General features: G+C 40.3%; 1 protein-coding gene across 1 annotated transcript in view; it reads right to left on the reverse strand.

The window, feature by feature from the left end:
- The window catches only part of GRIN2A (glutamate ionotropic receptor NMDA type subunit 2A), a 128,712-nt gene that overhangs the window by 38,082 nt on the left and 66,615 nt on the right, over nt 1-24,015 (reverse strand). The window contains exon 8 of the mRNA XM_019540093.1: nt 23,222-23,382. Within this exon, the coding sequence (XP_019395638.1) occupies nt 23,222-23,382 (161 nt within the window). The remainder of the gene's footprint in view (nt 1-23,221; nt 23,383-24,015) is intronic.

A 24,015-nucleotide genomic window follows, 5' to 3' on the forward strand; every position in this document is an offset into this window, starting at 1 on the left:
TGGGGTGGGATACCGTATCAAAGGCCTTCCTGAAGTCCAAGTATACGACATCCACCCCTCCTCCTGCGTCGAGGCGTTTTGTGACCTGGTCATAAAAAGAGACTAGATTGGTCAGGCACGATCTACCTGCCACGAACCCGTGCTGGTTTCCCCTCATGGCATGGCCAAGCTCTCTAGAAAAGTCCTGTTCCATTGCTTTGAAATCCAAACAAAGGATGGCAGGTGGGGTTTTTTGTTGTTGTTTTTGTTTAATAGTTATAAACCAGTTGAATTGAATTTCACTGAACAAAGAGAAGGCCCTTTTCTAGCCAAAGGCTTTCCCCCTGTCAAATAACAAAGGCCTTCTGAAAACACTTGAAGCTGTAGTACTGCTTAAAAAGTGATTATTGGAAAAAAGGTTCTTGTGATAAATACTAGGCAACTTCAATATGTGGGTGCTACCAGCTGCCTCATAATAATTCTTACCTGCCTCCGAGGTATATTTTTTGAGGGCTAGCATTAATAGAGTGGATTTACATCTTTAAATAAAAATTATTACAGCATGTCAAACTTTACTGATACAGTGCATTCAACACCATCCCCAGAAGTAAATCTTTGTAAATAGTAAATAGAGCATCAAAGTAATGAGAGAAAGGGTGTAAGTTCTGAGGCAAAAAAAATCTGAATTGCTCTCATTCCTGTGGAGACTGACACAGAAGTTTTCAGGCAGGAAAAAGCAATGAGCAGTATTGGCAAATAGCTGCTCTGTCTACAAAGACAATAAAGATGTAACTCTGGTAGGCATAACTGTTAGTTTTAATCAAGCTACCCTGGGTAACAAGACCATTAACATGGTGGCATTCACTCAAGACTAACACATAGGAAACACATGTACACGAGACATTTACTGCAGAGTAGACTAATCAGCTCCACAGTAAATGGTGCATGTCTAAATGTGCACCCCTATTAGGCAGGAGAAGACAAATTAACTTGTACAACATGCAGCAGTCCCAGGCGCTGCTCCAGCCTAGCTCAACGTGCAGCAGTCCCAGGCGCACATTCAATATGCTCCAGAGTTTATTGCTTCACATTAATTACACAAATAGATATGCCCTGACTACATACAAGTACTCCAGGGACCTTGGTACCTACTTTGGTTGCAGTTGTACACTGCCACATCTTCAGTTATCCATTACCTCTGGCAGTTATATTAAAACTAGGGTGTGTTTGTCTGCCTGTGCTACATTCACAGTTTCATGTTGATGTGTAATACTTGTGAATTAGACTCAGATCCTAGTTGAATGAACCACCAGAAGTATCTAATGAAACATGAAATGTTTCCTTGGGAAAGTAAGTGGGAAAAGATATCACCATCATGCCTAGGGAAATATTATAGTAACACCACTAAGGCAAGCATTTCAATCTCAAATAATTATAGTTAGTACAAGACCTGTAAACAACTGTGTTCAACCCTGAGCACTGCCACAGCTCTCCAAATGCAACCTTCACAGTCTTTCTATCCAACACAGTGGATGTGTCTACAGGTGCCCCTGACTGAGCATTTTGTACAGTGCAACCATTTAGTACTTGCTTTACTTCTTTCAACCCTCAGCAATTTTGTTTAGAAAAAAACAGTCTTTGGCCTGAAGATTACCAGGCTTTCTCCAAAGGCTGAAAAGAATTTTGAAGAAATGTGCTGAGTCACAAGTAGAGTTGTAAAAAAGTAATTTCTGGTTTCATTTTTTTTTCAAAATTGTCTCAGTTCTTACCAGACCCAAACCAAAAATGACCTAGTTCACATGAACTAGAAATTCCCAGAAAATTGTGTTACACAAACATAGTTTGTGAGAAACAGAAGGAAAGGGAGTTATGGAAAAATTCCAAATAGATACAATATCACTGACTTCAAGGAAGTTATACCAGTTATCACCAGTAGTGATTTTGGATTGTGATATGAATTTTTGGATGAAAATCACCACTAGCAGAAGTCACTATAATTTCACTCATATCAGTGGAGTTCAACTCAATAATGGGCATAAGACTGCAACCATATGAAACAATTACTTAACAGCAAGAGAGGATTCAATGTACTTGCTTAAATAATTAACACCTGATTTCTGGATGTGAAAAACCTAGAGCTGCGGGAACTAATAAAGTATCACTTGCTCTTCCAGGAACAAAAAAGCAAATCAGCATGTAACCCTGAAGTTATTACTGCAGATGTGATTAGGATCTCAGCAAAGATGCATGCCAAAATTATACATTGGGGAAAAGCCACATTAAGCCCATATAAAGTCAAACATGACAGAAATACCGGAACAGAATGAGGTTATTGTCCTTTGCCTTCTGCTACTATAAAAAGCAAAGCTGCTCCTCATGTTTCCTGTATTGCTTTAGAAGCACTTCAAGGACAATCATCAGCTCAACTGTCACCGTCCGATTAATCATTTAGAAAACTTAGTGAAGGAGGAGAAACCCAATTTCAGACTTTGAAACACATAAAGGAGGAGCAGGCAATCATTAAAAGAGATAAAGTCTAGAGTTAACAAGGGCTTTCTTTTCTTTCCCTCAAGACTGGCTAGCTTCCAAAATGATGTGCTTTGATTCAGCATTTAGAAAAGATTATTTGGTTGGTGTTGGGAAGTGGGGAATAAAAAGAGAAGAATATATCCCTCTTTCTTCACAGGATGGCATTGCTTACATTGCCCTAACATGCCTGTTGCACCTGTGCCTCTAAATTTAAAATAATGATTATAATCTAATCTCATGCTTCAGCCTTTCACCTGTAGGAATAGTGAAGGAATTTTTTGATGCATAATTTGGCTTCTAGATGTGTGTGTGTGCACGCATTGTTGAAAAACCACACACACACAATGGTCAGAAAAAACAGTCAAATATCACTGTATCATGAAACACTCAAAACTCAGCAATTCAGAGGAGAAATTCTTACACCTGGGCTACAGGAAAAGCTATACATTAAATACAAAGGATACAAAAGGAAAAACCCAGAAAAAAATACTATTTTAAAGATGTTGACTGATACTAGATTCTTTTATAAACCACTGAGTAATGCCTACATCTTTAACCAAGAGATTGTTATCGTGGTCAAAAACTATACTATCCAAATGCTATTGAAATCTTCAAAACCATAGTATTAAAATATTATCTTTTATTTTTCCATATGATTTTTATGTTTCATTGTCTACATACTACTACTCCCCTTCACAGTTCTGACTAGAGAAATATTTCTGACGAGAGAAAAATAGAAAACAAAGTCAGTGTTACAGAATGAAATGTATAATTAGAGTTTAGATAACAAATGAAAAGACCATGAGACTTCAGGTATTCCAGCATTCTGATGTCTAATTGAGGTGGTGGATGAGTGTGCTACAACAGACAAAATAAAAATGCAAGCTCAAACTTCGAAATTCTTTAAACATGTTTCAGGTTGGAGTCCTAAAACTTGAGCAATCCAAAATTACAAGATGTTTTTGAAAATCCCACCCTGCATCTGTTGTACTTGCACAGCACCAATCACTATTCTATCTAAGTTACCTCTATACCATATAATGGTTTATATGCAGGAAACATACATGCACAGAACTCTTACTGAGAGGCTAAGTCTGCTGTAAAGTGTAACTGTATAAAAATCACTGAACATATTTCTTCAGTGTTGTTCCTTGGGAATCCAGTTGAGTGCAACACCACAAAACTCCACAGTAAAAGAAATCAGAATTGACCAAATAAACTACAGGGGATTATTTACATGCATATAATGATAAAAACTGGAATTCAGCAAGATACAAGATTTAGAACACTGCTGCATTAAATGAATATGCACAGTATCCTTTATGAATTGTAAATGGTCAGAATTGCATTAGTATGTAACATATCTGTCAAATGATTTCAAACACTTTTCCTGAACCAGTACAACAAATTCAAGTAAGAAGTAATGTAAACATTTAAGAACATTGATAAAGAAATGTAAAAGAATGTGTCCTTTTTTACTTAACAGGTAGAGCAAGAGAGAGGGTGAAAAATTTAAGACCAGAGATCATAAAAATGAGTTGTGTTAGTTTAAATATAAAAATCAGAGAAAAACATTACTTATTACTTACATTACATTACTTAAATAAATCAAAATGGAATTAGACTCATCTGGGACAAGCAAACTTAGAAGATTTTGAATCCAATTACTTATTAGTGCCCAAGGGGCAGTATGCATTGAAAAAGGTGAACAGCTGTGGCTTACATCCATATTCCACAGTGTAACAACACTCAAAATGAAGTATGCATTAGGGTTATGTGAAGCTTCAGTCCCCAATTCGATTAGGCAGAGATTTGGCCCAATTCAGTGGCTGAATCTCCAAATCCAAATCAAATCAGAGGACCTTTTAATCGCTCTGAATCGAATTGGAACCCTCCAAATCGATTCAGAAAGATTCAGATATAGATACAACTTTAAATGTTTTTTCTATATACCTCTAGGTAGCAGGGGCTCATCAGCGCATGAAGCATCCCACAGAAGTGGAGCGCTCCCCAGCGCACTCGGCAAGAGACCTGGAAGTGGACCAGAAGCACTTCTGGGTCCGCCAGGGAGTGCGCCAGGGGAGCCCCCCACAACCCCTGGTTAAGTAACTGGTGCCCCCTGGGTCTGGGGAGTGCACATCCGTATGCTTGGCGGTGAACCGGGGTTCCCCAGCAGCCGATCACCAAGCCAGGGTGGTTGCGGGCTGCGCGCTCCCAGGCGGACCCAGATGTGGACCGGAAGTAGTTCTAGTCTACTTCCAGGTTCACCGCCAAGCATGCGGAGGGCCCCCCTACACTCCCATGGGATACTCCATCCACCCCAGCATCAAAGCATTCATGAGCCATGCTGGTTACTCGAGGTATGTCGAAAAAACATTTAAAGCTGTGTCTACGTCCGAATTGCTGATTCTCCAAATCAGCATCAAATCTTCAGATTCAGATTTGGCTGTATTGAATCAGGGACAGTGAATCGAAACACCAACCCTGATTTGGACCCAATCCAAGTCCGAATCGAATAGGACCCGCTTTGTACACCCTTAGTACGCATATGTAAAGACACGGAGAGAAAAATAGGGATACATTATACAGTTATTTGGGGATGGGAACAATAATTTTTTGAGAAGTTGCCAATACTTAACAAATTAATAATCATTTTTCCACACTTCACTATTGACATCTGCTCTTAGAGAAATCAGATGGTATGGAATATCTATATCAAGGGGTGGGATGAGGGGGTTCTTTGTTAGTCATGACTTAAAACACAAGAGATAGGAATATATATTGTATGAAATGTTAATCAGTTTTATTAACCATGTACATGTCTCTTGAGGTTCTTCCCTGCTAGTACACAGATAATTCATAATGGCCATGTGGATTCAGCTCAACAGTTCTGAAGAAGACACAGGGTGCATCTACACAAGCAATTAGGGTGACGCAAGAAATTCTCACTCCATTTGAGCTGGGGGAGAGTGCTCCCATGTACAGTCCATGGAGCCTAGTACAGCAGAAACTTGAGTGAGGGTGGAGTAGCCCTGGGCTGGCAGGACACATAGGGGGAGAGTACCAGGCTCTGGGTATCAGCATCAGGTGTTAGAGGTGCTGCCTGGGGTATGAGGTTGCCTAAAATGAGGCGCTAGGCAGTAGGGCTGCCCCAGCCAGCCCTATCACTGTTTACATGTGCCTTTTGGTGGAGTTAGTTGCTGTGCTGTATGACACTACTGTCCTTGACAGTACTATCTTATATCTGAGTTAATGAATTTCCTTCACTCTAATACTGACACAAATGTAGATGGTGATGCTTTACCACAGAGCTAATTAGTCAACTGCAGTAAAGCTCATGTATAGATGCACCCACAGAGTAGTAACCCAGAAAATTCAGTGATTGTTATGTCTAAATACGGAGTACCATGTGGCATTTAGAAAACAAAGGAAACATTTTGATTCCAGTCCTATTTATTCATATAAATTTTTCCTTTCTGTCAAACAGTGAAGTTTGTGGAGCATAAAATATTCTGGTCCCTTTGTAAATCAAATCAAAGGTATTGATAAGTGAATCCAGTTACTTTCCAGTTTTGAACTTGCATTGTATGTACTGTAAAATTAATCACTTTCTAAATGAATACTATGAGGATCTGTCACAACTTCAGCTCCAAAATTCCCCTTGTAACAGGGGGCAACTCTCAGGGCCGGGTCTCATGCCAGCTCGCCCACCTGTCTCTATGGGAGAGTCCACCCAGTTTCGCCTGCCACAACTTTGCTGTTCCATAAACTGTTGGTATGATTTAGGAGACTGCCCATTACTGCCCCAATGCCAGGGGGCACTATCTGTGGCTCCAACCTTCCCTACACTGCAGCCCATGCCTCACAGATGGCATCACAGTTCTTAGAGTCTCCAGCCCCACACTGGGCCCCATGATCCTACACCCTGGACCCCAGCTGGATCTCTCCTATCAGGCAGCCTACTCCACCATGATTCTGGGCTGCCTAGCTCCCTGTACTCTTCCTCCTCTCAGGCATACTCTCCCCCCCAGCACTGACCAGTCAAGGGTGCCTCAAGTCATTTTCTAGCCTCTAGCCCACTCTCTAACATGGGTCCATTTTCTCAGCCCTACTATGGGGTTACCTCCTAGTTGTGGGATCTGGGGTTATTAAGGCACCCTGACCCACCTCTCACCATGGTGGTAGCTGGCCTGGCATTTCTTGGGGGCTCCCAGGCCACTAGGAGTCCCACCAGGCCACCCATACCCAACAGGTGCAGTTTTAGGTCATGCCCAGAACCAAGAGCCTCCTAGCCAGCCCCATAAGCTCTTGCCTTTACCTCCTGGTTGTTCCTGCAGCAGCTCAGCTAGGCAATGTTTCTGCCTCAGCTGGCAGCAACAGACTGCAGCTTTTATATACCTAGTTCTCAAAATGGCTGCCACCTGCTGGATGCCTGACCCAGCCCTTAAAGTGGCAGGTACCAACAGTGCCCTGCCACACCCCTCTTTCTTCAATCTTTCTTTCTATGCTCCTAAATTGATCCTAATCATAGGCATACAAGAGCTGGATAATATTTTTAATACACATCTAGATTAGACAAAGGCAAAATGTCACGTTAACTGCAAAGATCAGTTACATGTTTATGAGCATTCACTTTCTCACTGTGATCAGAAATACCCTTTACTTGTGTTCTTATATGCTCTCTTCCTGGGTTTTGGTCCCAGGAGAAATTGGTCCCAAAGAATTTGGTCCCAAAGAAAAATTAAAATGTCTAACTGCAAGTTATTTATTATTATCATACAAGACAAAGTTAATGAACATTTTTTCTTCAAATATCTTGTGATTAATGAAATCATGGATCATTTTTATTTTGGAGGCTTGACTAAATTGTTCCTGAAATGAACAAATGTTTTAAAAAATGTTCAAGATACACTTTAAGTGATGGCCAATATGACAATAGTAGTATAGCCAAGATAGTAACACTTTAGCAAAGCAACATTCATGGGTCCTAACCTATATTAAAAGTACATCCTCTGAGGTACTGCTTCACAAGTATCTGTCAGTTATTGACTAATGCTTCTGCCTCACTGCAAAGATTGTACAGGTTAAGTTAAAAATACACTTAGACCATACTAAAGGCACTTAAAACATGAGTATCTGCATGTTAAAGATCATTAACTTATGCTAAGGACCCTCTGAGTATCTCAGAGTTATGCCACTTCAGGTAAGGGTCATGGGTCATGCTACCTAGCTCATGTTAAGGTAAGTTCAGCCTGTTCCACAGAAGTAAAACAAGCCATTTGCAGTCCTCCAGTATCCAAGGATGTACTGCACCTAGGTCTCCCGTCCCCAACCCAAAGCACAAATAAGCTTAGGTGTCCTAGCCATGTCTCTGCATATTAGCCCTCTAAAGGAAAGTCAGAACTGTGCAGGCAAGTAATAGCATTAACTCTTAATGTGCAGCTTCTCAGACCATGCTGTAACTTTAACACCACCTAACATTCCACAAATTTAGTATGGTCTAAGTGTAAGACCATACTAGACATATAAGAGTGAAGTTATATGCCCCATTTTTTGGCTGATATAAATCTTCTGAATGCCTGCACAAGTGGGCATTTGTACTAACCTAACACTTGTACATACCCTCCAGCTGTAGTCTAATAGCCAAGTGCTGCTTAATTCGTGCACTAACAGTAACAACTGAAGTAGATAAAAAAAATGCAGAATGTATACATTTTAAAGGATTTTGATTCCAGAATTAGTATTTAAATTAACAGATGTCTGAATAAAGGATCATAATGAAATGGTAGTATTGTAGGCAATGCCACTGCACCTCCACATTCACTCAGTATTAACCTTACCTTTCCTTTTCCTTCCAATATAAGCTGTTCTTCCTGTCACCACTTTGGATGACTTTACTTCAACGGATTTCATTTACTATGCAGATACTAGAGTGAATATGAACTGAACATGAACTGAAGTTCAAAAGAAGTGTTGGAATGTAAATTAATATTAAAATACTAAATAATAAAATACTCTGCCAGTTGAAACCAAACTAAATGAAGTTATCGATTATGGGAGTTAACTGAACCCAGCCGACTAGAAGAGAAAATATTGAGTGGGATGATCTGTTTAGCAGAGCTTTTGCATGGAACACCCAAAAATCAATACTCATCCATTAGCTACATCATATTTTCAAAAGCAAATGTATTTGGATATTAACTTTTTATTGTCAAACTATATAGACACTCTAATGAGGAAAGAATGGTCAAAGCCTCTGTCACCTTTGGCAAACTTACCTTCTGCATCTGGAACAATAAGCTGCTAACCCTGAACACAAAGGTGTCCACTTATCAGGCTCATGTCCTCAGTACCATCCATTATGGCTGCAAAAGCTGAGTCATGTACTCCAAGCAGGAGCAGAGATTGAACACCTTCCACCTTCACTGTCTCAAACAAATCCTTGGAGTCACTTGGGATCAACAGATCACTAACAAATCCTTGAGAGGGCCAGCCTACTGTCAGTTCAGACTATGCTGGATGCTATCAGGCTTCACTGGATGAAACTTGGAGCACGCGCTTCAGAATCATCTGCTGAAGGCTGAGCTATATGGCCAACTAAAAAAACACCCACGATGCAGAGAAAGGCCAAAATTCTGATACTGTGACAAGGTCAATCAAGTTCTCAAGAAATTAATAATTCCCACTGACAACTGATAAAAACCCTGCCTGCAACCGCTCAGTTTGGAGAAGCTGGGCCAAGGCTAGTGCAGTCACCACAGGGAGTCAGAGAGTCCAGGTTGAGGCCCACAGGTGAGCCAGCAAGTACAGTGCATTTTAAACTTCATCTGATGATTGGACCTGTAGCCACTGTGGGCAAGGTTCTTGCTCATCAGGTTTTTCTCACTGATGCCAAGCACCACTGGCTGATTGACTTCATCATGCCTTTCATCTGTCAAGTACTTGTGTTAAATACACAGGGAGTATGAAGAAGGCACCAGGTAATGTGGGGCCCCTGCAGGATATGCTAGGCAATCTGGTGGTTGCACGAGAGGAAAAAGCAGACCTTTTTAACAATTTCTTTGCCACCATTTTCTTGTGTAGGGACTGGGACTCCCCCACCGAGATTCGGGATGGACTCAGGAGAGACTTCGCCAGGCCTAGGGTCAGGGAGGACTGAGTTAGGGAACTTTGGAGGGCTGAATGTGTTCAAATCAGCAGCTCCAGATGCTCGCCACTCCAGGGTGATGAGGGAATTGGCAGGGGTTATTGCGGAACCCCTGGCATAGCTTTACGAGCACTCATGGTGCTCTGACCAGGTGCTGGATGACTGGAAGAGAGCCAATGTGGTTCCCATCTTCAAAAAAGGGAGGAGGGAGGACCCGGGCAACTATAGGCCCATTAGTCTTACTTTGATCCTGGGGAAGCTCTTTGAGAAGATTATCAAGGAGCACATCTGTGAAGGGCCAGCAGCAGGGATGATGCTCAGGGGCAACCAGCATGTTTTCGTTAGGGGCAGGTCATGCCAGACCAACCTGATTGCCTTCTATGATCAGGTCACAAAATAACTGGACGCAGGTGTTGTGGTGGATGTAGTCTTTCTGGACTTCAGGAAGGCCTTTGACACAATCTCCCACCCCATTCTTATTAAAAAGCTAGGCGACTGTGGCATTGATGCCTACATAGTCAGATGGATAGCAAATTGGCTGACAGGCCTCACCGAGAGAGTGGTGGTGGACAGGTCATATTTGACCTGGAGGGATGTGAGCAGTGGAGTCCCCCAGAGCTCAGTCCTTGGGCCCGCACTGTTCAATTTCTTTATTAGTGACTTGGACAAGAGGGTGAAAAGCACCCTGTTTAAATTCACGGACAACACCAAGATTTGAGGTGAGGCGGGCATGCTAGAAGGGAGGGACAGGATACAGTTTTTTAGAAGGCACTACTTCACAGTCGGGGTGGCTAGGATCTGGAACCAAGTTCCAAGGGAAGTAGTGCTGGCTCCTATCTTGGGGGTCTTTAAGAGGAGGCTTGATGATTACCTAACTGGGGTCATTTGAACCCAGTTTTCTCTCCTGCCCAGGGCAGGGGAGCAGACTAGAAGATCTGCAAGGTCCCTTCTGACCCTATATCTATGAATCTATAAGATGTTGGACAGCCATGTCTAATGGGAAAAATGGGCAACCTGGCAAATGGCATAACATCTTTCTGATGCCCGATCCCTTGTTTATGGCTATTACAACAAGAAATTCCTAGAAGACAACAGTGTTTCTAGAGGCATCCAAGAGAAGGAATTTCTCCACCAATAAAGTACCAGATCAAACAATGGTGAACCTGAAAAAGTCTAGGGCTGTTCAGACAACTACCCAAAATGCATAGATTTATTTGATACAGATATAGTTTCTAGATCTGTTTAATAGGACAGAAAATATCACAAGAGCCTGAAAAGATATCACCAATAATGCCTTTGGAAAATCCCTACATTAAATAGGAAGATCAAAACACCAATGCCAGCATTCTTGCTGAAGCCAATATTACCATCAGTGAGTCAGAGATCCTCAAGCAACAACTTCACTGGACCAGACATTGTATGCAGATACCCAACTCTCTACTCCCAAAACAAGTGTTCTACTTTCATTTTAGTAACAACCTGAGATCTCATGAAGGCCAGAGGAAATGCTACAAGGACTGATTGAAGGCATACCTCAGGAAAAGAGATAATCAACATCAAGAGCTGTGAGCAACTGGCTGCTAATTGACTAAAATGGCACCTCAAACACATGGCAGCTCATTTCAAGGTAAAGTATCTTGCCATCAAAACAGAAAAGAGACAGCACAGAAGAAAAAGGAGAGGAATCCCAGCCTGCAGCCTACTCTCCACTGCAGAAAGATCTGCAACTTCTGTGGGTGGATCTGTGGCTCAAGGACTGGACTCTCAAGTTACCTCAAGACCCATTAATGAGCTGTGGTAGAGATCATATTTGAATCAAGGAACTGCCAATGATAATGGATAGAAAAATCTTCAGAGATCAATATATTATTAGCACCCAAAATCTACAGGAATAAATTCTTATGTGATATTTTAAAATTTCTACTTCCAGTCAAGCTGAGAAGCAAAAAATAAAGACATAAAATATTTAATGAGATGCAATTCGGGGAAAAAGCTACCTGAACATTTCTGAACTTCATGTATACTTTTGTTCAGATTCCATTTCAGCTATATATTAAAGTTCAAATAGGTCCTTTATCTAAATTAGTTTATTCATTCCTATCTCACATTTTTACTGAAATGTTGATTCTGCTTTACAGATGTGAACTTTGGAAGTGGATGCTCATAAATGTCAGTTTGCAAAAATATCCAATTTATACTCAGATAAATGGGTTGGCAGCTCTGTTTGTATGGAATTAGAACAATTCAGGGGTCAGTTGGCTGACTCCTGTGGGATAATTTGTATTCTTTCCTCATTGTCCAATGAAACATTGACAGTTAGTTATTTGAGGCATTAAATTCTCATGATATCCAAACTTGGGATCATTTTATCAATTCCTTAAAAGAAAAAAACATCAAGCACAATGTTTGGCTCTATGTACTTAAAAGCCCTGAAAAAAATATGTGCAGATATTTTCCTGCAAGTTCCTTCTCATGAAATAATGTTTCAGGGCATACACTGGAGAGGTATAATAAGGCATACTATACTATACAACTTCTCAGTATAACTTAAGACATTTTGTAGTTATTGCCATGAGCCAGAAATTTCACTGCACACCAATTTTTATATTTTCCAATAATCATCAATTGGCTAGTAATATCTGACACTATGAAAGACATCTATTACTGAATTTTTATCAGACCCACCAGAAATCATACATGGATTTTCCAGTGTTTTGAACATTTGTAAGGCTAGTGAACAAGAAGCTGACTGACTACATACTTTATTTACAATGCTCATCACACTGGAAAGTATTAAGTCCACCAAGTCAGTAGTTCCAGTAGGTAGGATTTATTAATGTTCTAAATACAGAAGTTTACTCCAACCCTACATAATAATGAAATCTGAAAATGTATAAAAATTGCTCTGAAATACTCCAACCCTACCCCCTTTTCCTGAAACACCCAACATCAAATCATCAGAATTAGTTGGTGATGGAAAAGACCTATCTGGACTGCCACCCAATTCATCCCCTTTTAAAACTAAATTCCTGTGCTTTCAAATAATCTAACTATGTTAAAATAGACATACCTGAATGAGGACACTTCTTTGAATTGTTACCAGGGAACCAGGATGGAATGAATTATAAAAAGCTCAACTACATTTGGCATTGGGTACCTGCACAAAGAGGGTGATGACTAGAAAATGATATTTAGAGGTTTACTTTTGGGAATTGACTTGTAGGTAAAGTAGATACATATTAGAACAACAATCCAGGGCAATGGCAGGGTTAATTGACTTCTAAAAGCCTGTTTGTGACAGTTTCCTTGAAGGTCCACTGTGCCTGACACTGGCAAGCAGCGTGCAGACACACAGGCTTGGAAATTGAAGACGTGGATGACACCATAATAGAGACAAGGGACTCTGCAGTATTGGCACTAGGTCACAGTGCTGAAGTGCAGCAGATGGAACAAATTAAGAGGACACCAGAAAGGACCAAATTAGGATGTGTGCATGTCATAGGTTTATGAAACAAGGGGATATACTGACAGGACAGAACGTGGACAGTAAAATGAACACAGACAGACCAATCAGCAACGCCCAAAGATAAAGAGTCATCAGAGGAGAGAAAGAATACAAAAGGAGGGAATTTTAAACCAGCAAAGGATCCCTGAGATGGGAACCCAAGACCACCATGGACCGAGGGCATACCATCAGCCTGTCTCACCCACCCCACTGGGGGGTGGGCCTCTGCCTTTGACCTCCAGGTGCTAGCATCTGACATTGATGAGAGAGCCTCAGAGTGAAGCTATTGTACTGGCCAGATGTACCTTAACTATGAGCCCTGGAACAGATAGATATAGAATTGTCTGTATTATTTATATACGCTATCACTGTGTATCAATAACATTTGCCTATTATCGAATGGAGAGGTCATGGTCTGTCTGAGGGTTTGGGTCTGTCCAGAACAAGGTATCTGGGTCATAAATCATGTGCCAACAGAGGGCACCAAATCAAACAAAAGTAATTTTACACAGTATTGTATAAGAGGGCATTCTGCACCAGGCACCAAATGCCTGGCTATGACTCTGCTAAGCACTTAGCTACATTAAAGCTGGTAGGCCTGAATACCCCAGGTCAATGTTTCTTAGCAAACAGGATGAAATGGGCAATCAGAGGAACTGCAGTGAATTTAAATTTTCATTACAATTTAAAAATATATAGAGACTTCCTCCACCACTTCCTGCATCCTGTTCAGTCAAGTATTCTTTTTCAGTTCATGAAACAAAAAATATATAGGCTTTCTAATAAATGTGTTACTTTCATAGTAAGTTTAAACAAATAAATTAAAAGTATTTACTTTGGCCATGTACAGAGAATAAGTAGGTGCATCTACATATACCCTTACACTGATTGAATAAACTCTGGAGCAATTTGTGCTGGAGTCAACTGCTCCCAGGCACAGAATTTACAAGTGAGTCTGGGATTGCATCAATTTGAACAGGTGTAGCAGCCCTAGACTGGCAGGGAGCCTGGGAGGTCAGCCCCAGGTTCTGGGTGACAACGTCAGGTGGCAGAGGGGCTGGCTGGGGCACAAGGTTGCTACAGTGTAGGGCTAGCCAGCAAGCAGCCCCCACACTGGAGCACCTTCATGCCCCAGCCAACCTGTGTCACTGTCTACATGTGTATTTTGGTGCATTAAGGCTGCCTGCAAATGCTAAAAAGCAAACCAACAAACAAACAAACAAAAAAATGGCACTTTAAACTCAGCATGCTCCTGCACTGAACCCTGCAAATGCACAGACAAGGCAGCACCTTAGTTGGACGTGGCTCACCCAATGTCTGTGTAGATTGGGCACTTTAGTGAGGGTCTTTTGGTGCTTTTATCTAATAGCTGACTGAACCACCTTAAGCTAAAAGCACCAGAAAGCTCCACTGAAACACCGAATCTATACACACGCTGAAAAGCTGGGTTGAATTAATGAGCTGCTTCTTCCAGTAAAAAGCAGGTGTTTCTTTTCTTTACATCTGCAAGCAGCCTACATGACTCTACCATAGGATAGTACTGTCTGGGACAAGTATTATCCTATAGCAAAGTTAATTTACTGTGCCCTAATGCAGGCGCATGTGTAGATGGTAAACAAGGTTCTTTGGGTAAATCCAATATATTTTATTAGACTAACTTAAATAGTTGGAAAAATTCTTCTTTGAAAGGTTTCCAGTACAAATACCCTTCATCAGGTATAGAGGTAGACAGTGACATTTTACAGTAAGCACATGTGTAGATGCACCCAGGTTCTCCTGAGGGAAAATGGCTGTTCCAAGAGAAGAATAACCTGAGAACAACCACGATTTCTCCTGGGAGAGCAAATGTATATACACATTCTCTTCTGGACAACACCACTGCACAGTCATCTAGTACCCCAAGTGCTTTGCTCCATGCCACCCCTCCAGAGTAGAACACAGCCTCTTCACAATCCCATACTGTGATGCAGGGACTGGCTGACTCTGATCAGTCTGCTCCAGTTAGGGCTGCTGTCATCTGTTATCACCAGGCCAACTTGGGAGCCTGCAGAGCATGCAGAGATTTGTGCACAGGATCCCCCTGGCTGTGTAGCATCAGCACTGAAAAGCTCTCTAGTCTTCTAATGCCTGTTCAGGTATCGCCAGTAAGATTTTTTAACAGTGGAAAAAACCTGGTAGAATTCTCCCCTAGTATTTGAATGTGTGTACACAGCCTTTGAAAAATTGTGCCAACTTAAGAAACATGGGCTAAGGAATGAGAATTTGGTGCAAGTTCTGAATCAATAATCCATACCAGCTTAATTCCTTCACTATTAATTGTAAATTGCTCTATCTGATCTTAGTAAGTATTATCAAAATAGTACGGGCTACAAATAATTTTTTTTTTTAGAAGTTTAACAATTCCTCCAAAATACATTTCTGCTTTCCCTGAAATAAAGAAAAAAAAATCCATTCAACTTGAAATAGCCTGTGTTTTTCCCCACTTTTTTGAGCCACAAAAGGTAGGAAATTTAAAAAAAGTTCTTGAAAGTTTTGTAGTTAAAAATTCTAAATGCTAGTATGCAGCAAAAATGTTAATATAATTTCCAAAGCCCTGTGTCACTGAAAACTTTAGTGGGAAAAAAAAGAACAGGTATAGATGTCAACTGAATTTCTCAGACAAGTGTCTATGTTTCTAAGGCACTACCACTTTAACTGTGCATCTCTACCTGGTCTTCCAACACTTTTACTGATACACAAGTACTTGCAAGTCACAGAGTGCATCTACATGTTCATTAATGCACTGTAATATGGCCCATTAAGTTTAGCGATAACCAGCACCAAAATTAATGCACCGTAATTGGTGCTACTGCACAGTAACACAGGGGCATGCTTTTTGACGCCAATACGCATTACACTAATTCTACTGTGCATTAGCATGGTTTTTGCCTGTTGTGCTAATGTGCAGTAGAATTACTCCACATGAGATCCTAAATGCTCTGTACATGTGCCAAATGAGACTGACCTATGCCAAAGAAGCTTCACTCCAGGTTATGACTGTAACATCCTGGAAACCAACCCAGCACTATCTCTGTCCACAATACATCTATGCAAAAGTGAAGGTGACAAAACTATGACTTGGATATAGTTTCTGACTAACAGAAATCTGCATATGGCTAATAAATCAGGATTTTTAAGGCTTGTTTACTGTTTTAGGGCATCAAAAAATTCTGGATTTTTATCAATCTGTATTTATGTTTAATATTATTGGATCTTCATCAATAATTTCCACAAATTTTTGTTATCATGAGGGAAAAAATCTCTTTTTTATACTGCGTGTACATATTTTGTTCTCAATTGGCTGTTATCAGGTAATTTTCTATTTGACATCCTTGTCTGCAAAAAGTATTGAAAAATCAAATATTCAAGTGACATTATCAAAGGATCTTGCAGCTCAACATGTCTTCAGACTGATAGTATGTAGTTAGTGGATATTTAAAGTCTGACAATAAATTGTGTGTAATACTGTACCTGTCAAGGGTCTTGCAATACAAAAGAGCTAACATCACAGCTTTATTTTCAAACTGCTTCTTCATGCTTCCAGTACACTGTTAACAGCTACCAAGCCAGGTATTCAATGCTATGTTGAATTCTAAGTATGCAAACAAATCAATGCTGCAATCATTAAGTAGAAGGCAACTTTTGTCCTATGCAAACCATTGCATCAGCCTACCTGCTTAGCACTAAACACCTGGATATTAATTATTGCAAATAATAGATTTACAAACTGGAAAGGGAACCTCCGAGTGTATTCAAGGGATTATTTGTACTTGAAATATAAAGGACTCATTTGGATAGTCCACATAAAACAAAACATACTGACAATTTTGAATAAAACAAATAAATGATTTCAAATGTGAGATAATCAATGGTATTTCTCAGGACCTTTTCTATATTTTAGTTCTTTATCACAGTTAACTGGAACATTTGTCCTAGCGGCAAATATTAGTCAAAGTTCAAAGTATTTCCCATAATCACTCTCAATACTAGAAGTCTTTTGTGATAGTAAACATTTCTCTGTAAACACTAAAACCCTGTAAAACCTGTTCTGCTTTTTAAGAACTTGTTAAAAATGAATGAAGACCTGATTCTTTGTTAAGAAGAAATCTATTGAAGTCACTGGAATGAACATGTGGAGTTGTATAAAGAACCAATTACTTGGTATTTTTCAGATCCTTATTTGCTTTATCATCCTTTATTTATTGATTAATAAAATTATTGGTTCTCCAATTCAGAAAAAATATAAATTCTTATAGAAATTGCTGTGCCTGGAATTTTACGTCTATGTTTTCTCATCCTTGTATCAAGATCTGATCTGCAACAGTTCACTTTAATTTAATATATGAAACAACACTTACATAATTAACTTTTGTGTCTTGATACAATATTTGGTATTAAAGTAGGAGATAAGCCATATAGATTAGAAAATAAAAATGTCACAGAAGTTCTATTTGTGGGAATTTCCACTAGTCATCTCTTATCCTTTATGGCATCAACTTATTTTGTATGCTGCTTTAGGGCAGAAAATGCTGTCTTAAGACAGATTAATCCAGTGTCATGTTATCTTCAAAGATAAAGAAAGATTGCATTTCTTCTGCAATCACATGTGGATTCATTTTCAGTGCCCTACTCCCCCCCCCCCCAAAATAAAATAAAAGAGAGAGATACTGCCTTTTAGCTACTATGGCCCATGGGGCGGTAAATACCATCTCATAGCGTGGAATATCTTTTGTGAAGACTGTATGGCAAATGAGTACCCGTGTGCACGCATGACCAAAAAAGAACACTTGGTTCCAAAATGCAGAGCATGTTTTATCATAAAATCTCGCTCAACATTCACTGTAGGTCTCATCAGGGATTATATACTATGACATGACAAGATGAAAAAGTTTAATGCTTTAGGTTAATAATTTACTGCTGAAGACCCAAATAATTCTTTGTACCAGTGAAACAGGGAGAGTAATACTGCATAACCAAATACATAGTGATACACTATATTCAATATCTTCATTCAAACATTTTTCTTTGTTATAGCCAACAACCAAACAGCCACCAAAGTAAGGTCAGTCATCTTTTAATTACAAAAGGTCAAGAGGTATTTAAATGTCACATTTTACACTAAGCACAGGGAAATAGAGAAATCCCATAGAAACAGAGGTAGGGAATGCAAAAAGAGAAAGAGTTATGACATGATAAAATTATCTTGCTGCCTGACTTAAACAATACAAGAACTGTTTTGATTGTATTTCTAGTAGCAATGGTTAAAAGCACAAGGGCCCCAAAGTATCTCAAGGACCTGCATATTCAAAGCCAATTTGAATCTTCAAAGTCTGACAAAAGAGACTGAAATCACACAGGAGGCAACTTTCTAGTTTGATTTTCATTTAGATGAAAAATACCATAACATTATTTTTGGATACTCACTTAATGCTAATTGAGTCCTCATTACTGTACAAACATAGAGCACCAAAACTCCTGCCTCAAGGAATTTAGAATCCAAATTAAACTGTACTGTTCAACTCTAGGGACATGAAAGGGACTGAATACTAAAACTTCAAGGGAGCAAGGTTATTTAACAACACAGATGGCTATATTTATACACGTAAGTTTCTTAGAAGCTTATAATCAAAGGGCCTTGTAAAAATAAGTGTTTTAAGGTGGCACCTGGATTAGAAACATTGCTTGGAGGAAGTAAAGCTGTAAAGTGAGAGGCAAATATGAAAGGAGAGAGAGAAGAACAGAAGAAATAAAAGTTCACAGGGGTGGGCAGAGCATCGGCAAATGGAAGATGAAGACAAAAAAACTGTATTTTGATAGGAAAACAAGAAGTAGCTTCTATCAAGATCTGAAGAGGGAGTGGCATGATCAAAGCAGCAGGTCCACATTTTGCATACACCAAAAGAGCAGGATGGTAATAACAGAGGAAGCAGAAGTAGAGAATGCAAGAAATGACCTGAGAGCAGGTCATTATAGGATGGATTTAAAAAAAAAGAATGGCTTGATTTTAGAGGTGTTGTAATGTAACAAGCAATCTGTATTTGGGGGAGGAGACAGATCATAAAGACAAGAGAATTATTTTATGTATGTGGAGAGGCAGAGTAGAGGATGCAGTAAGAAAAGCATTGTTTTTTTTCACTTTGAGTTTGGGCTGTTAGTAAGAGACTGGAAAATGTAACAGCCAATGCTCATCTCTTACAGGTCCCCTTCTGTGTCAGCCTCCAGAATATAAGCATTGTTACAGCCCTGCAGTAAAGTCTTGCCCCTTAACCTTGAGCTGTAGCAGCTGGTACTTTTAGTTCTGTAGGATACCGGGTCAGTCCCTGCTGTGTCAGCCCTGAGGGTGGCCATCACAAACATACAATCTCTAGTTGTCAAGCTAGAGAAAAAAATGCTGACAAGAAGGTCTACAGAGAATGAAAAAAAGGCCTTGGACTAGGCCAGAACTGGTGACCTGAAGGAGTTTCAATAGTGGATGGAAGCAGGACTGTGTGAGAATTAAGACATTTAGGAGGAGTCAAGAAAATGAGAATAGACCATATGCCAAAAGATTTGGTAAACAAAGAAAAAAACTTGAAGAGTGGCAGCAAAGACTATAGAAGACCAAGGACTTAGAATACTGGAAACTGAATGGAATGAGTGAGTGCAAGAGTGAGAGTGAGAATGTATGAGAAGCAAGAGAATAAAATGGGTGGATCAATTTACGGAGAGTGAATCATATGAGGTGCAGACAGGAGTGACAATTTTTGCCTGACCTGGCCACAGAAAGCTGTTTATAGCTGTGACCAAACACACATGCACGGCTCTAAACAGCTTAAAAAATGGCCAACTGGGTGAAAATCTGACTCCTCATTGCATGAGGTATCAGATAAAGATGTTACAAAATGTACTGTCTTCTGTAACTTGTTTCTGAGGAGTTCCCAGCCTGTTGCTGTTTTCAGAATGGGGGCAGGGTAGGGGGGAGGCAACAGAGGGGGGGTCAGTCTGGGGTGTTTTCAGCCCCCCCTCCCCTCCCCAGAGGGTGAGGTGGGTATATTGCAGCCACCCTGACGTGGGGGGTCTCCAATTCACCCATCAAACCCTTCAGCACAAGCTGGGAAGCCCCAAGAATGAGCTCCCTCTGCTGCCTTTCCCCCCGTCCCACTCTGAAAACATCAAGCACTGGCAAAGAGCTGTGGCCATTGCTATGAGAACCTGGCTGCAGGCTCCCAGCTGCAGCTAATTTCCCCTCCACCATGGAAGCAACAGTGAACTTCTCTTTGGTTTGGGGTGATGTTGTAACTCAGAATGCTTTGCAAAAATTGTTCTGAGTTACAGCTGGGAGCTGCACTTCTGTCTGCACCCTTGTGTTCTGACCATCATGATACAAAAGACCACTTGAGATTTGGGTGCCACATGTGATCCCAATTAAGAATGCCAGGAATGTGCTGCCTGAGCTATAAGACTACCCTGGGTCCATCTACACATGCAATTAATGCAATGCAAACAAACTCTGGAGCACTTTGAGCTGGAGTACACTGCTCCCAGGAACAACATCTACACATGTGCCTGGGACAGCAGCACTTTCAGCTGTGGTGAAGCAGGCTTGGGAGACAAGGGGGTCAGTCCTGGGATCCAGGTGGTGGCATTGGGCAGTGGAGGGGCTGGCTGGGGCATGGGAGTGCCCAACATGCAGAATGTGTGGCTTGGTAGTGGGCAGGGGCCTGTCCCCGTGCTGCCTGGGCTGACTGGGCACAACTTACACCTGTGGTCAGCATTTACAAGGGTGTTTCAGTGCACTAACTGACCCCACCATAAAATAATATTGTCCCCAACAGTACTATCTTACGATGGAGTTAATTATCTTACTGCACCCTAATACCAGCGCACATGTAGTCTGTGATACTTTACTGCAGAGCTAGTTAGTCTAGTCTGCATGTATCACACTTGTAGATGCACCTAGTGGGTACATCTACACTGCTCTGTGCTAATAGCACATAAACTTCATCACATATCACGGCAGACTAATTTACTATGAAGTAATGCATCACTGTCTACATGTGTGCAGCAACTGGGCCAGTGTAGACCTATTTACAGCACCAGCAGATAGTCCCATCAGACACAGGTTGTGTCCAACAGCGGAATAAATTATTGTGTTTAACCATATGTGTAGATGGTGAAATTGGGATTATTTTACTCTGGCTCAAATTGCACTGGAGTTTATTCAGTCACATTAATTGAGCATGTAGATGCACTCTTTGTGTCTGAAACCAATACATTGATTCAGTCCTCTTACAGTTATTATTTTGCAGAAGCTAAGGGAAAAATATCCAACCACACTTGACAAGGGTAGTCCAGCCCTGCCGGGGAGGGTGGTCAATACTGTGATATAATCAAATGGAAAAGTGACACTTTCATCATTTGAAACCTCAGCAGCTTGATAGTATTCTGTTTAATCCCTTTTTAGGTGCCATGAGACAAAACACTAAGAAACTCAGAAGTAGGTAATGGTTGTCTTATATTGATCTGGAAAATGCTGTACATGGCAGGTTATTTGCACCATCTGTTGCAGAAATGTCAGTCAACAAAAGCATGGTAGACACCTATGGATGTCAAAGTTGAAAAATCATTTAGAGAAAGGAAAGGAATTCCAGTGGGAAGAATTCTGTGGAAATGAACAATTTAGGCTGTCAAGAGGATAACTTGTTGGAAGGAGGAGCAACTGTTACAACAGGAACCAGATCTGAATTCCCCCTCAATCTACAAACCTCCTTTCTTCATGCTCAGTCAGCTGGGCATTGAGTTTATTTTGTGTTTCACAGTAATTTCTTTGCACTTTTCGTAGCACATGGTGGGGGCAAAAATGACTGCAACAAATGAATATAAAAAAAAAGAAATAGCTGCAGGTCCAGGTGAAGGTTGCTGTTACCATTAAGTGTAAGGCTGAGGGACATGGGACTGTTCATCCTGGAAAACTGAAGACTCAGGGGCACTTGGTGGCAGTCTTTATGTATATGAGGGATGAAGAGAACATCTGTTCACCATGGCACTCCAGGGGAAGACTAGGAATAATGGTCATAAACTTATAGAAGATCACTTCAGATTAGACATAAGGAAAACCTTATTTATGATTCATGTGTAGAGCATGTGGAACAAACTCCCCCCAGAGGTGGTACAGTCACTTTCCCTGGAGATCCTCATGCACACCTTGCTGGGGTCATCTGACCTCAGCAGTCTTCCCTGTCTTACAGCAGGGGGCTGGACTTGATGATCTTCTGAGGTCCCTTCCTGCCTCTAATTTCTATGAAACTATGAATATTCTTAGAAAAGTTTATGAGGAAAAATGAGAGAATGTGCATTGCAATGTGATTAGTAAGAAACAGAAAAGTATGGGAAAACTGAAAGGAGTAGAACAGATAGAAAAGACAGTGTCCACGAAATTGAAGCTAATTAGAAAATGTTCACTTCAGGGCTGCATTTGCTTTAGTCAAAAGCATGATAGGAAAAAGTGGTCATCCAAGACATCAATCATACTATGTTGTCATGAGTCAAGATGCTTCTTCAGGGCCAACTCACAGATTGTGCTTCGAAGGTATTAAGTTGTGAAATTTGACTTCATTTTGAACGTACTGATGACGGGCAATCACTTACAAACAAGTAAGATTGTCTTCCAAGGATCTTAATAATGAGTCCTCAAGTGGCTCAATAGCCCCGTTCTAGACCCACATGCTTTGTCGCAGTGAGGAACTTCAGACATGACCTTTACAGCACGTCAAATCCAGGAGAAGTGTTGTAAGCAAAACTTCTACTACATATCTGGTAAATCCATGAAGATTTTAAAAAGCCATATCAAGTATATGCAAACACATCCCTCCTCCCTGTAGTTACAAAGTCCATCTGTGAGAAGATGAGGAAAGCAGCTAACACTATAGCCTTGTGTCTAAGTTACTTGCCATTGTAAGTGCTAATCAATATTTCTCAATTTCTGTAAAGCCTGAAGCAGTCCAATAAAATAAAATAAGATCAAATAAAATATAAATGCTTACCCAGTTTTCAGGCTGACCAAGGCATCTTCAACTCCCTTCTGATTGTACTTTGTCATATAGAGGTGCATATCTGGGTAATTGTTTCTGATATTTCTCTCTGTGCTCCCATTTGGAACAGTTCCAAATCGAAATGGGGGTGAATAATCATATGGTCTTTGAAACTAGAAAGAAGGGGAACAAACAATGAGTTCAAATACTTAGAAAAGGCAGCTCTAAAGACATTACTTAAGTGTCAAAAATACGCAGAGTGACCTCTTCAAAAATAATTGCATAGGTTGCTTCAATGAAAGGTGCCACATCACCTGCTTAAAAGGCCAATTTGTTTCTGTAAGCCCTTCTTGGATGTAGATCTAGGATCTGTGATACACAAGGCTGATATCTGAACAAAGCAAATAACACCAAGTCTCCACATACGTCTAACTGCTTTGAAACATAGTGATGTGAACTGGAATATAGTGTAGCTGTCAGAAAGCAATTTTCTTTTTAGACTTTTTGTAAAATATTTTAAGACTTCTTATTCTCTATAATATCCTTAAATTAGATATAGACAACCTCATTTTTATGGTAAAGAAAGGAAATATGCTCATTCAAATGGCAATCAATCCCTTTTTACCATCTTGCATTATGCCTGTTATTACTGTAATAAAAATTATCGGGAGGCTCATCTAAAATCCTTATAATACATGTATTACGGTGATGTTATAATTTAGATTGTTGAGAGAGAGAGAGAGAACTAGGAAAACAAACTCAACAAGCTAAAAAATAACATGGCCATTACACACAAATATTTATGT

This window comes from Crocodylus porosus, unplaced genomic scaffold (assembly GCF_001723895.1).
Source record: "Crocodylus porosus isolate Cpor-Errol unplaced genomic scaffold, CroPor_comp1, whole genome shotgun sequence".
NCBI classification, from domain to species: domain Eukaryota; kingdom Metazoa; phylum Chordata; order Crocodylia; family Crocodylidae; genus Crocodylus; species Crocodylus porosus.